This window comes from Marmota flaviventris, chromosome 2, assembly GCF_047511675.1.
Source record: "Marmota flaviventris isolate mMarFla1 chromosome 2, mMarFla1.hap1, whole genome shotgun sequence".
NCBI lineage: Eukaryota > Metazoa > Chordata > Mammalia > Rodentia > Sciuridae > Marmota > Marmota flaviventris.
Window position 1 is genome coordinate 119,623,372 of NC_092499.1, and position 14,743 is coordinate 119,638,114.

General features: G+C 43.9%; 1 protein-coding gene and 1 pseudogene across 3 annotated transcripts; both read right to left on the reverse strand.

Moving 5' to 3' along the window:
- Positions 1–5,094: 5,094 nt before the first annotated feature.
- Positions 5,095–6,177, reverse strand: LOC114081946 (ADP-ribosylation factor-like protein 3 pseudogene; annotated as a pseudogene).
- A 1,703-nt stretch (positions 6,178–7,880) lies between these two features.
- Positions 7,881–13,834, reverse strand: Cyp1a1 (cytochrome P450 family 1 subfamily A member 1). Of its 3 annotated transcripts, none has more exons than XM_071608467.1 (7): positions 13,749–13,834; positions 10,289–11,148; positions 9,667–9,793; positions 9,493–9,582; positions 9,276–9,399; positions 9,049–9,135; positions 7,881–8,900 (listed from the first exon to the last, which is right to left on the reverse strand). In XM_071608467.1, the coding sequence occupies exons 2-7, from the start codon at positions 11,120–11,122 to the stop codon at positions 8,591–8,593; spliced, it is 1,572 nt and encodes a 523-aa protein (XP_071464568.1). In that variant the 5' UTR covers positions 11,123–11,148; positions 13,749–13,834; the 3' UTR covers positions 7,881–8,590. The 3 variants fall into 3 exon arrangements, with proteins under 3 accessions (XP_071464568.1, XP_071464567.1, XP_071464569.1); XM_071608466.1 differs by having other exon boundaries at positions 10,289–11,151; XM_071608468.1 differs by lacking the exon at positions 9,049–9,135 and having other exon boundaries at positions 10,289–11,151.
- Positions 13,835–14,743: the final 909 nt, after the last annotated feature.

Sequence of the window (14,743 nt, forward strand, 5' to 3'; positions counted from 1 at the left end):
CTTATTGTTGAGTTTTAAGATTTCTTGTGTTATTTTGAAGACTAGGCCTTTATTAGGTGTGTCTTTTGCAAATATTTTCTCTCAGTCTATGGCTTGTCTTATTCTCCTGACATTGTCTTTCAAAGAGTGATGTTTTTTATTTTACTGAAGTCAGCCTATCAATTATTTATTTCACAGATCATACTGTGTGTTGTACATAAAAAGTCATTATTACCCCATGGTCAATTAGGTTTTTTCCTATGCTATCCTCTAAGAATTTTGCAGTCTTGTATTTTACATTTAGTTAATCCATTCTTTTAAATACCTTTATTTTATTTATTTTTATGTGGTGCTGAGGATCAAACCCAGTGAATCACACATGCTAGGCAAGTGCTCTACCACTGAGCTACAGCCCCAGCTCTTGGTTAATCCATTTTGAGTTAATATTTCTTTACATTACATTATTTCCTTTTTTCAACCTTTATTTTATTTATTTACTTTTATGTGGTGCTGAGGTTTGAACCCATTGCCTCACATGTTCTAGGCAAGCGCTCTACCACTGAGCCACACCCACAGCCCCATTTTGAGTTTTTTTTTTTTTAAAGAGAGAGAGAGAGAATTTTTTAATATATATTTTTGTTTGTTTGTTTGTTTTCGGCGGACATAACATCTTTATTTGTATGTGGTGCCGAGGATCAAACCCGGGCCACACGCATGCCAGGCGAGCGGGCTACTTGAGCCACATCTCCAGCCCGAGTTAATTTTTTTGAAAGGTAATTATCCAGATGATTTTTTTTTTTTTTTTGCATGTGTAGGTCCATTTGTTTTGGCAATGTTTCTTGAAAAAAAAAGATGTTTGCTCCATTGTATTGCCTTGCTCTTTTTAAAAAATCAGTTAATTATTTATGTGCTGTCTATTCTGTTCAATTGATCTATTTATTCTTTCACTAATACCACACTGTTTTAGTTACTATATGTGTAACTCTTGAAGTCAAGTAGTGTCAGTTCTCTAATTTTGATTTTCTCCTTCAACATTAAGTTGGCTCTTCTGGGTCTTCGGTCTCTCCATATATATTTTAGAATCAGTTTGTCAATACCCACAAAATAATGTGCTGGGGTTTTGATTGGAATTGACATTGAGTCTATAGATCAGATTAGGAAGATCTGACATTTTGACAATATTGAGTTTTTCTATCCAGGAACATGAAATATCTCTCATTGTATTTGTTCTTTGATATCTTTGATTAGAGTTTTGTGGTTTTCCTCATATAGTTTTTTTACATGTTTTGTTAGATTCATACCTAAATATTTTATTTCGGGAGTGCGAAAGTCAATTTAATGCTTTAATTTCAAACTCTACTTGTTCATCACTGATATATAGGAAAGCAAATTAAGTGTGTGTGTTAACCTTGTATCCTATAGCCTTACTGTGTTGGCTTTAAAGATATTGTATCCATCTACAACTAAACAAACAAACAAACTTTGAAACTTGAAATAATTTTTTTTAAAAGTACTTGACAAGAACAATTTAGAAGAGGAAAAGTTTATTTTGGCTCCCAGTTTCAGAGGTTTGGTTGGCTGACTGTATTGCTCTGGGCGGAAGGTGAGGCAGAAGGGCATGGCAAAGGAAAGCTGCTCAGCTTGCAACCGCCAGAAAGCAGAAAGAGGGAGCAAGGATCAAGGGTCAAAATATAATCCCAGAAGCCTTGCCCCTAGTAACCTACTTCCTCCAGCCACACCTTACCAGCTATAGTTACCACCCAGTACAGTAGCCTTTTCAAATTATTAATCAAATGGATTAATCCACTGATTAGGTTACATCTCTCGTGATCTAATCATTTTGCCTCTGAACATTTCTGCCGAACCATAATACTTACTATAATCACTTATTAATTCCAGAAGACTTTTGTCACTTCTTTCAGATTTTCTATTTAGATGAACATGTTAACTGTAAACAAAGACAATTTGATTTCTCCCTTCTAATCTGTACACTTTTATTTCCTCCCTCTTTGCCAGTCTCTGTCAATCACTAGTCTGCCTTTCGTCTCTATGGATTTGCTGACTCCAGATGTTTCATATAAATACAATGAATCGTACAATATGTGGCCTTTGTGTCTGGCTTCTTTCACTCAATGTAATATTTTCAAGGCTTATCCGTGTTGTAGTACGTATCAGTACTTCATTCCTTTTTTTTTTTGTACAAAGTGTGTTAGTTTACTACACTTTTGTTATACATTGGCAACCTCTTTAATATCTAGAGGCTATATATTATAAAATTAAGACTCCTTTGTCCAGTATATACACAATATATATATGAAAGCAAAGTTAAATAAAATGCACATTGCAAGGCAATGGGTAAGCTGAAATTGTCCAGCACGCTTAACAAAACCTTTTGCAACTTCCCTCCTGCCTCCCTCAACCCAGTGAACAAGTACAGACAGTGTTCTGTTCAGAGGTGGTTTAACAATTCCAGACACAGTATTTCCCATCAATTTTTAAAAGCTATTTATAAAAAGTTTTATTCTACTACTTCTAAGTTCATCAAGCACTTCTAAATATATAGAAGGACTAGATATTCCACATAAGAACTGTCCACTATGCACACAGATTACCATGGTTGTAATCAGAAGTATCTTCTAATATTTTGTCCTTGAACCTTTCAGTCCTCGTTTCCTTTCTCTACTTTCAATCCAGTGAACAAGTAGAAACATATGAATGCTTAGAGCGAATTCACACCCAAAAGTTGTTGATAGAGGAAAGCTTTCCTATGGATTTCAACAGAAAAATGTACAAAATGTGCTAATTTTTCTAACTACTTGGTCATACACTCTTTAACATCTAGAGATTAGATGTTACAAAACCTGGGCTCGTTTGTCCACCTATATACTAGATACACAACAAAACAAAATGCACAAAACATATAGAAAACTCATGTCTGAACATGTTTTACTTTGCTCTGTATGTAGTGTATATAAAGGACAAATGAGTCCTAATCTAGTCCTTTCTAGATGTTAAAGAAGTTGCCAGTGTATGACAAAAGTAGAATTAATAAACAAATTGTGTTTATTTTGTGTTAAAATACCTAGGAAAGATTGTCTTCTGAAAATTTCAGCATTATAACCCACTGGGTCAGTGAAGAACCAGAATATTCACATTTTGAAGACATTTTCAAAATAGAACTATTTATTCAAGACTATCCTGTACACAGTGAACAAACTGAGTTCTTACTTGAAACTCCTAGTCTGTCTGAAAGACCCACCGATTCCCTGTCCAAGAAAGACGCACGAGGCACTGGCTGCAAACGCAAGAGGCGATTTATTGATACACAGGCGCCTGCGGGTGCTCAGTGAAACCTCAGCTGGAGCTTCGGTGAACTGGCACACCGGGCTTTGGGGTACAGATCTTTTATAGGGTACAGTGGTCAGTTTCCCTCCTAGCACAGTAACAGGTATCTCATTGGCTCTTTTGAATCCAGCATATAGGTCACTTAAAGGGTAAACTTGTTTTTCACTATAGGTTCCTGGAAAAACCATATAAAAACCATTTGTTATTCATTGTATGGTTTTTCATTGTATGATCCCGTTTGCCCAACCGTGCCGGTTCCTTTCCCAACCATCCTGTCCTTTCTTAATCGGTTACACTTAACTGATTTTCTGAAAAATACATCTGACGTCTGTGCAGGTGCGGAAGCAAGCCCTGGTGATTTATTACTGGGCCTAAAGTTATTGGGCTGGGGTCTTTCATGTCTAGATGTTTAGAAGTGTCCATTGTATGTTAAATATAGAGGTAGTAAAATATCACTTTGCTAAAATTCACATAAAAAAAATATTGTCTTTTGGTAATGGAACTCTGAAACCACCTCTGTGAGCAGTACAATACTGTCTGTATTTGTTGAGTGATGTAGACGAGGGCAGGAACAATTGCAAAGAGTAATATGGTCATGTGTTCATACTTAGACATGTTCAGACTTCACTCCTTCTTATGACTAAATAACAACCCACTGTATGGATATACCACATTTTGTTTGTCTATTTAGCAGGTGATGAACATTTGGGTTATTTCCATTCTTTTGGCTGTTGCAAATAATACAGTCATAAACATTCCTATATGAGTCTTTGTTTGAACACCTGTTGTCAATTCTTTTGAATTGACCTAGAAGTGAAATTGTTGGCCTAACTTTTTTTAAAAAAAAATAATAATCTGGGTGTTAGGGAATTAGGCTACTCATTCTTGAATTGGTCATTTCCCCTAACACTTAGGAAGATAGATAGGATGAGTTCATTAAACTTAACCATTTCTATGTTTCATCTGTATCTCTTCTTTTCCATAACAAAAATTCTGGTTCCCCAGGACAAAAGAGATGATTAAGTAGACTATCTTCATTAATTACCTATTTGTTTAATCCTGAATCATGCCGCAGTCTGGCTGGGCACAAAATCACGAGCCACTCAAGCAGGAACAAAGTTTATTTTTTGAAACTGCCACCAATGTCCGGTACCGCCCGGGAAGATTTTTTCCACCCACGCGGCCTCCTTTGGGAACCGCAGAGAGCTCCTCCCCCGGAACTCCCTCCTACTGTACTTCCCCAACCAATGGGAACTCTCCAGGAGTCCCGTAGCCGGCCTAGGTGAACAGCAGGAGTCCAATATCCATATGAATGCAAATCTTAACATAATCATATCATCTCAATGGCTAGCTGGCCTCACCTTTCGACCAAAAATGCCATGCATCATATACTTGGCTCTTAGCAGAATCACACTACAATCTTTTTTGTAAAGGAAAAATATAATTTCTTTATTTGAAAAATGATACTTAGGGTTTGGGGTTGTGACTCAGTGGTAGAGTGCTTGCCTAGCATGTGTGAGGCACTGTGGTTCAATCCTCAGTACTGCACATAACTAAATGAGTAAAATAAAAGTCCATCAACAACTAAAATTTTTTTAAAATGATACTGAACCTTTGAGGTCAGTTAAATTTACTGCTGTAATGAGGATTCTTTTTAAACTGTGTTGTTCCCTCTCTTAAACAGCTGGAGCTGTACACAGATGGAAAAACATTTGGTCAGTGTTTTTCAGGACCCAATGCAGTCCCCACAGCTCTGCATTTGTCTAGATTTTATTTCTTCTTTGCATTGACATTTTTTCAGACCCAATTTATGCCATTCTGACTCTCTCTCCTGTGCTGAGCAAGACTGGATCATGGATGGTGTGCAGACTCAGTCCTTCCTCAGTTTCAGAGGCAGGGGCCACTATGAGAAAATCCTGCTTATTAGCAAAGATAAGCACTGACATGCAACTCAGCTTTTCTTCCTCTAGTAATTCAGCTAGTTCCTGACCAGTCTCTTCAAATCTTTTTCTGTCTGTACTGTTAATTAAATATATAAGGATATCAGTATTTTCAAAATAAGTCCTCCAGAATGATCTGATTTTCCTCTGTCCACTAGTGTTCCATACATTCAGTTTAAAACCCTGTGATTTGTGATTGTACACTTCTGATGTTAAAACCCTGTGTAGAGGTGATATGGCTGATGTCTTCAGACATAAGCTGCTTCAGCAGAGTAGTCTTGCCAGCATCATCCAAGCCCAGGAGAAGGATTCTCACCTCCTGGTCTGGTGCACTTTTCAACTTGTGCAAAATGAAGAGTAAGCCTATCCTCCCACTGAGTCCCTCTTCCTCCTCCTCCTGTCTCCCTAACTACCACATCACACTATAATATTAAAAGAATAATACTTTTTTTTTTTTGGTACTGAGGATTGAACCCTGAGGGGCTTTATCACTAAGCTAAATCCCCAGCCCTTTTTTTAATTTTTTATTTTGAGACAGGATCTCGCTAAGTTGCCTAGGGCCTCACTAAATTGCTGAGGCTGGCCTCAAACTTGCAATCCTCCTGCCTTAGCCTCCAGAGTTGCTGGGATTACAGGCCCACACCACCGTGCCCAACTCAAAAGAGCAGTATTAATATTACCCTTACCAATGTGATTACTGAAAATAGGTTTAATAAATTGTTTTGTGTGTGCTATTTCCATTCCTCCTTCCCCATCTTTTTTAAAGTGAATCTTTTTTTCTACCATTTTAACCTGCATAACCCATTGGTTTTTAGTATATTCATGAGGTACAACCATCACCACTATCTGATTCTAGAATACCTCTATCACCCCCAAAAGAAACCCTGCACCTCTCATTTCCCTTACTTCCCATTCCCTTGCAAACGCTAATCTGCTTTCTATTTCTACAAATTTGCATTTTCTGATGTTTCATGTAAATAGAATCATGCAACATGTCCCCTTTTTTCTCTAGCTTCTTTCACTTAGCATGTTTTCAAGGTTTATCTATGTTATATGTTATTTTAAAAAAATTGGGGGGTTATCAGGGATTGAATTCAGGGACACTCAACCACTAAGCCACATTCCCACCCTATACTATATTTTAGAGACAGGATCTCACTGAGTTGCTTAGTGCATCACTTTTGCTGAGTCTGGCTTTTACCTTGAAATCCTCCTGTCTCAGCCTCCCAAGCCACTGGGATTACAGGTGTGTGCCACTGCACCTGGCAACATATGTTATTTAAAATATATATATATATATATATATATATATATATTTAGTTGTAGATGAACACAAGGTATCTTTATTTATTTTTATGTGGTGCTGAGGATCAAACCCAGGGCCTCATGCATATGAGGAAGCTACAGCCCTAGCCCCCAACATATGTTATTTTTTAAGTGAAAAAAAAAATCAAATCAATATAAGGGTGATGGGTACCAAAAGCTCATCTCCACACACAAAGAGTTTGCTCCCGCTGATTTCAATTTGTTCCTTATGGTGACCTGAAACCTTTGGTGAGTGGGAGCCATGTACATATGCCAGATAGCATGAATGGCAACTGCTACCCAATGTTCAGGAGGCAGGATGGGCTGGGATAGGGCTGGGAGAAGGTCAAATCCCAAGATGTGTCTCCCCTTAGCCTCTTAGTCAGAATGGCTCCTGGTGATGTGGGTCTAATTTCCACCTCTACAGGATACTGCAACTCTGCTCTTCCAAATGGATGGGGATTTTCAGCATTGAAATGTGGGCTAATGAGAACACCACAGTCAAAGACCTTGTTCTCCACCTGATTAGCTTTGGGGTATATTATGTCTGCAGAATCAGAGCATGAATACAGGGGAGCAAGTTACAATCTCTGAGCTGAGAGCCCTTCTAGTGTGATTGCTTCCTGTCCTTCATGAAAGGCTTAGCTGAGATATCCCCAAGACTTGGGAAGTCTCTCAGCATCCCCTTTCCCAGCCAGCCCCACCAAAAAATAACATATTGCCACCAGAGCTCTGGACCCTCCCCTCCTATGTGCATGTCAGGTAGAGCTCTGATCACCATAAATTGAGTCAGTCTCCTCAACCAGTCTGGGAGACTCTTGAAAGCAGAGATGGTTGTTTTAGTTTTCTTTTTTTTTCCCCCCTTCGGTACTGGGGGTTGCAACCAGGTACGCTTTACCACTGAGTCACATCCCCAGCCCTTTTTATTTTGAGAGAGGGTCTCAATAAATTGCTGAGGCTGGTCTCAAATTTGCAGTCCTCCTGCCTCAGCCTCCCAGAATAGCTGGGATTACAGGCCTTTGCCACAGTGCCCTGGCCAGAGACTGCTTTATTCATCTTGTACTACCAGTGTCTGCTTCAGAGAGAACTCTCCATCAAAGTGTGATAAGTTAGAGAAGGAGGAAGTCAGTGAAATGACAGTCTTGTCCCCTACACAGTCTGCCTGAGAGCAGTGACTTCACCTGTCCACTGCCAGCTTCCCTTCGTCCCCCCAATAGGAAAACCTAGCACAAGACTGGGTGGGAGGTGACATGCACCGAACTGATGGCTTCATCCAAACTCAGAAAAACACTCATCCATGGGACTTGTGGGTAACATTTTTTATTCAGTTCAATTAAATATTTCCTGCACATTTCTGGATGCTTGGGTTAGAATTTTATCTATTGCAACAAATAAATTGTTCTTAAGCTCTTATATATGACAAATGCACACATTTAAATACAATGTAAGCTAGAATAAAAAGGTCATTGTATACAAACTTTTTTGTTTAAAGTTGTAGATGGACACAATACCTTCATTTATTTTTATGTGGTGCTGAGGATCAAACCCAGTGCCTCATACATGCCAGGAAGGTGCTCTACCACTAAGTCACAACCCTAGCCCCAACATTTTGTTTTTTTAGTTGTAGTTGGACACAATACCTTTATTTTATTTCTTTATTCGTATGTGGTCTGAGGATTGAACCCAGGGCCTCACATGTGCTAGGTGAGTGCTCTACCACTGAGCTACAACCCCAGCCCCTGTATACAAACGTTTTTAAAATAATATTTTATTCTGACATAGAGAAAGGAGACAAGGAGAAGGTGATTGAAACACCACTCCTCTCTCTAGTCCTGGTCCTAGTGTCAAGACAGTCCACATAGTTTCTCTGCTTTCTGCTCCTCTTAGACAGAAGTATTGGCCCTTCCTGAACAGAAACTGGAGTCTGACAAACTATAGACCCTGTTTGCTCCTGTCTGGAGATAAGGCAAACAAAGGCGACTATCCCCAGGCATGGTATCTCAGACCCCTGCAGTCAGAGTCTAGGCCTCAGGGCTCTCAGGTCCACAAGAGCGCACCTGTGCCTGAAAGTGCTCACAGCGGGGATGCTTTACTGTCAGCCCATAGATGGGGGTCATGTCCACCTTCATGCCCGGTGACACACTGAATTCCAGCTGCTGCATAAGAACGGCCATGAAGAGAAAGATCTCTAAGCGGGCAATGGTCTCTCCGATGCATTTGCGCTTGCCCAAGCCAAAGAGAATGACCTTCTCACTCAGTGTCTTGTCCACAGTGCCACTAGAAGTGATAAACCGTTCAGGCCGGAACACAGATGGGTCACCCCACAGCTTCCTGTAACCAGACAGAGGCAGCTGAGGTGGCATCTCAGGAAGTATCAAGTAGGTTGAGCCCCAAAGGACAGGGAATGGGCAAGTGGCCCATAAATAGGAAGATCCGAAGCTCAGCCCACCCTGGAGTTTGGCCATCCCTCTCAACTTACTGGTCATGGTTGATCTGCCACTGGTTCACAAAGACACAACGCCCCTTGGGGATATAAAAGCCATTCAGATTTGTGTCTCTTATAGTGCTGGGGAAGGAGGAAGTTCAGTCAGGCTCAGGGTCTCATGGGAATCCCCCTGTCTCCCATGCCATATCCCTTCCTCCTGATTGGGTGTAGAAACTAGAATAAGGCCAGAATCAGATGACAACTGGCCTATGAGGCTTCACCTGTGGGGAATGGTGAAGGGGACGAAGGAGGAATGTCGGAAGAGCTCCAGGATAAAGGCCTCCATATAGGGCAGCTGGAGTCTGTCAGAGAGCCGGGGCCGCCGTTCCCTGCCAATCACTGTGTCTGCAAAACACAAAGGTCTGGATGTACTAAGGGGCTTCCCAGACCTTGACAGTGTCCCCTGCCTGGAGCCTCTTCAACTAAGTCACCACCTACCTAGTTCCTCCTGGATCTTTCTCTGAATCCTAGGGTTTGTCACCAGGTACATTAAGCCCCAGGAGATGGCAGTTGTGACCGTGTCAAACCCTGGAGAGGGTAGAATAGAGAAGTTAGGCAGGTGGCAGATCAGGGTACATGGACATAGCAATAGCACAATGGGGTAATTCTTACCAGCTCCAAAGATGTCCAAAACGACATTAATGATCTTCTCATCTGACAGTTGAATATTGGCATTCTCATCCAGCCTCCTGTCCTGACAGTGCTCAATCAGGCTGTCTGTGATGTCCCGGATGTAACCCTGGGTAGGAAGGACACACAGGAGAGCAAGATTCTAGGACCAGACTTACTATTGCTATCACTAGCACCTTTGTTCAAAGGTGACACTCCCTGCAGCTGCTATCCCCACTTCTCTCTGCCTCTCCAAGGCCCTTTCCTACTTTAGAATACTGGTAGCCCCAACCCAAGGGACCCCTGATGCAGAGTCTGGTACTGTCATCATCTGCATGTGCTTTATAAATTTCTTCTATTGTGAGGCCAGGAGACTAACTCTTCCTGATTCCTGCAGCAACTGGCCCAGCATCCTGAATGGGGTGGTTATTCAGTGGCTCTTGCTCTCTGATGGAAGCATAGAAGGGCTAATCAAGAAAAGTTCTATTTTCCTGCCAAAGAAGGAGTCCATTCCACTAACAGATTCTAATCCCTAGGATGAAGCCTCCCTGAGAACCTGCCAAACCCCATGCTGTTCCTCTTATCTCTGCTTCCCATCACCTACTTGCCTCTCTCTAGGCTTTACCTTCTCAAATTTTCTGTAGTGCTCCTTGACCAGCTTCCCAATGAAGTGTTCAAACTTCTTATTCAGGTCCTTGAAGCCATCCAGGGTAGGGTTGGGCAGGTAGCGGAGGATAGGGATGAAGTCAGCTGGGTATCCAGAGGCAGCCACCTCCCCAAACTCATTATTCAGGTTGACTAGATCAAGCAGCTCTTGGTTGTTATGATCATAGCGCTGGCCAAAGCAAATGGCGCAGATGACATTGGCAACTGACACCACCACATATCTGTAGGGGTCAAAGTGCCCAACATCTGCCATCAGCTCCTGGAACTTGCTGATTAAGCACTCAGCCTCCTTGCTCACGTGCTCCTCCAAGTAGCAGGAGGATGCAGAAGTGGGGTCCGAGGCTATGGAGAAACTCTTCAAGGCACTCTGGGCCAGGCGCTTGCGGGCAGCCCACACTGGTCCAGAGTCTGGGCTGAAGGTCATGCTCTGGCCATTAGTAACAAAGGTGAAGGTGTAGAAGTCTGGCCGGCCCTTGAAGTCATCACCCTTCCTCACTAGCGCCTGCTGGATGGTGTCCAGGCCACTCAGCACCACCACAGGTGTGGTCCCAATGCGGATCTGCAGCACGTCCCCATATTTCTGGCTGAGCTTTGCCAGAGCCACGTGAGGGTTCTTCCCTAGGGTCAGCATGTGCCCTATCAATGGCCAGCCCCAGGGCCCTGGTGGACTCTTTAGGCCTTTGGGGACCCGAGGCCTTGAGACTCTGACCACCCAGAATACCAGGCAGAAGATGGCAGCAGCCAGGAGCAGCTCTGCGGCTGAGATAGAGAGCGGGAGTCCACCAGAAAGCATGATCTGTGGAGGGATCTTCCAGGTGGCTGCTGATAGGAAAGGAAAAAAAAATCAAGCCATCAGATGGAGGATGGGAGAAGCCAATATCCTAAAATGTCAATATGCTGGTCAAAGAAAGGAAAAAACTTCTCAGTCAGAACTGCTCACTGGGCACGAAGAAGAGAAGGGAGTTGGCAGAAATTGTTAAGTGTATCAAGAATTTCAGTAATTTGTCCTTCAGTCTTGGCCATAAGCTACAAGGGAGACTGCAGTGAGACAAAGAGAGGTTAAGTAATTTGTTCAACGTCACACAGGAAGTGTTAGATATAGACTCCCCACCTGCTTTCAGAACACTTTCTTGGTACTGGGCATGGAACTCAGGCCCTTGCACATGCTAGGCAAGCACTCTACCACTGAGCTACACCCCCAGTCTATTTTAAGTTTTATTTTGAAATAGATAGGCTAACCTTGAATTTGCCATCTTCCTGCCTCAGCCTTCCAAGAAGCTGTGATTATAACTCTCACAACACCTTCTATTAACTGCTGTACCAATTTAAAACAGCATCTTCTAATATTTCTCTGTGGTTTTCATATAGTACCAGTACTATCATTTGCTTCCCATTAATTCTCCCCACAAACAATATTCAAATAAACATATAACAATATGGGTCACCTCAAGACCCTTTGTGTCCTTACACCTGGGAAAACCATGCTCTCTCAGGAATTAGGGATCATCTGCTCCTTTGGCTTCATTTCACATTTGGGGAAATTGACCTATAGAGGGGACACTGACTTGCCCATCATCACCCAGAAATCAGTAAGAGTCAGGACTCAGAACTCTCAGGGAAAGCTTCCTGGAGTATCCACCTGCTGTCACAGGAACCTCCTTTGAAGATCAATGAGAGAATGAGAGAATGTCCCCCAGAACCCTGTTCTCTACTGCTCAGGACCTAAGGAATCCTGCCAAATCCTGGAGCATAGTAGGGAGGGGACAGGAGACAGAAAGGCTACTGCCCAAGCCACACTGTTTTCAGTCCCAGCTCTCTGAGTTCAATTGTTCCACAGTTTAAAAGTAGTTGAAAAACAGTCAGATTGAGTCCCCAGTAACAGAAATCCAGAACAGATTTTTGTTGCACTCAATTCTTAATGAATAGGTTGTCTAGGCTACACACACACACACACACACACACACACCTTTGCAAGTCACCAAAAGGACAAAGAATAAATGGACAGTTCCCACCAGGTCAGGGCTGTAAGAAAACTGCAAATTGGAGTAAGGGAAATCAGGAATGGATCTGAATTTAACAGAAGCTGAGAAAAGACCTTCTAGGCTTGTCCTAGAAAGAATGTACAAATTTACAAACCACTCTCTCCCAAGCATCAGGCTTTGCCTGTGGCATTTGCTAGAGAACTAGACTAGAGGTCAAGAGAGCCAGTGTCTAGTCCAAATGGCCTTGGATTGGTTGTTTTACCTTTCTGGGTTCCAATTACATAACCTGCAAAAGAGGGTAAGACAATATTTCCCAATTCAGAGTGCCCAGCTGCTTTCTAGGAAAGAGAAGACCCCTATCTGCCCTGGGTAACCTCACAGTCTTGCCTGCAAGGTTTCCTTAAAAGAGAACCACACAAGACAAGATGTAGGCTCCTCCCTCAAGCACTACAGCTGCCTCAGGGGTGGGGAGGCTTCCTGGAGGAGCTGAATCCCCAAAGACTATAGATCCCTGATTCCCTTAGTGAAATGGGGATATTGCCAGCCTTGGTGTGCCATGGTATGCCCTTCCACACAATAAATGCCCCAAGGACCTCCAGACTTTGAAAAATAGTAAAAGGCCAAGGGGGATATGACTGGTGAGTTTTCAGGGACTGGTATTTCTAGCTCCTTGCATCAAACTGATGGTCTCACAACAAAGGACAAAAGGAGACAGTTGACAGAGTAGAAAAGGCTCCTGGACTCCTGGTCAGATTAACCTCCCCACCCCCTACCGGGGATTGAACCTAGGGGCACTCTGTCACTGAGCTATATCTCTAGCCCTAAGTTTTCCAGGCTGAGCTTGGACTTGCAATCCTCCTGCTTTGGTCTCCTGAGTAAGTGTGCTTCTGTGTGCCTGGCTTGTGATCAGCCCCTCTTGACCGGGCCAGGGCATCTCAGCTCTGATAAGCCACCCTTGGAGGGTAGAGGCCATCAGGGCTAGCAGAGTACAGCAAGTAAGAACCCATCCCATGCCCTCATTCACCCCTACCCACCCAGGGAGAAGGTCTACCCCCAACGTCACACACTCTGAGGGAGGGATTACACATACTCCCAGCTTCCCTCAGCTGTGTGTCCTCTTCCAGGATCCCAGATAGCCCCAGAGTTGTCAGGGAGTCAATGGAGATGGAGAGGAAGCATAGTTCCTGGAATCCTGAAAGGAGGGTGTCTATATCTAAAGATTTGTTGCTAACCATGGGACCCTGGGCAAGTTCTTTTCTTCTCTGGCCTCAGTTTCCCCACTAAGGGACCAGACTATCTAGTCACTACAGTTGCTCTTAGCCTCCTTTTTTGGTGGTGCTAGACTAGCTGCTACCTAGAAAGACTTGGAGTCACCAATTTTTTTTTTTTTTTTTTAGTGGGAGGGAAGGAGCAAGACAGAAGCTGCCCATCACTCACCTGCTGCTGCCTCCGAGGAGGTGCTGAGCTAAGTACAGTGGTCTGTGGGGCAGAGACCCCAAAGAGGTTCAGGGAAGGCTCCAGGGAACTGCCACCTTCAAGTTGAGGGTGCAGACACCACTACCTTTATAGGAGGCTATGCGTGCGGCCACACCTCCTTCTCTGAAGCTCCGGGACAGGACAGAGGGAGGGGCAGGGAGGGGGATGGTCGCTTCAGGAAGGAGAAGTGGGTAGGGGTATAGATGAGAACCCACTACGGGAACCTCATCTAGGTTCTGGCACGGAAGAGGGTGAGGACTGGGGACACTTGAGACCCCCCACTTTCATGGACAGCCCCAGAACCCAGCCAAGGGAGGGGTTTGATGGAGAAGTCCCAGAAAACCTGAAGAGAGGGTATGGGGGCTCCATCCTGGAGCACCTGTACTCATCTCCATCATTTTTACGCCCACCAGAACACAGGGTGGACAAGTGCTTTTCTACCCACTATAAGCCAATGGGTGGCAGGCAGACAGGGGCAGGGTCGCTGGATGGTGACCACCTTCCCCGGGGCTAGTGAGTCCCAGCTTGCATGAGAAGCTCAGCGACCCTAGCCCCAAGGTCACCGGGCCCAAAAGGCCACAAGCGCCCTGCTCTCCCAGAGCCTGGACAGCCAGTAGAAGTTCGCGCTCCTTGATGGAGGGGCGGGAATACATGGTACGGCTGAGCGCTAACGGCTCGCTGCCACCTCCTAGGGGCACCTTAGGTTGCAACGCAGGGACACCTCCACCCGGGACCCACCCGCCCTCGAGCTTCCCTCTTGATTCCCAGGACTGCTACAGCTTTGATTGGCGATACAGAGAAACTAGGCGGCGAGTGGGGCTTCGTGCGGGTGGCCGACCAGAGGGTTAGGAGTCCCGGGGCGAGGGTGGGAGCCCAGGAACCAGGAGGGGGCGCCTGGCGCGCAGCTTCCCAAGCTAGCTCGCGTGCGCCTGCTACATCCCTCCAGGGGGCAGAGG

Coding starts and splice junctions, on each gene's coding strand:
- Cyp1a1 (XM_071608467.1), bottom strand. CDS start 11,122: ATGCTTTCTGGTGGACTCCCGCTCTCTATCTCAGCCGCAGAGCTGCTC. Junction 9,794..10,288: donor ACTACAGAAAATTTGAGAAG/GTAAAGCCTAGA, acceptor CTTCCTACCCAG/GGTTACATCCGGGACATCAC. Junction 9,136..9,275: donor CCCTTCACCATTCCCCACAG/GTGAAGCCTCAT, acceptor CTCCTTCCCCAG/CACTATAAGAGACACAAATC.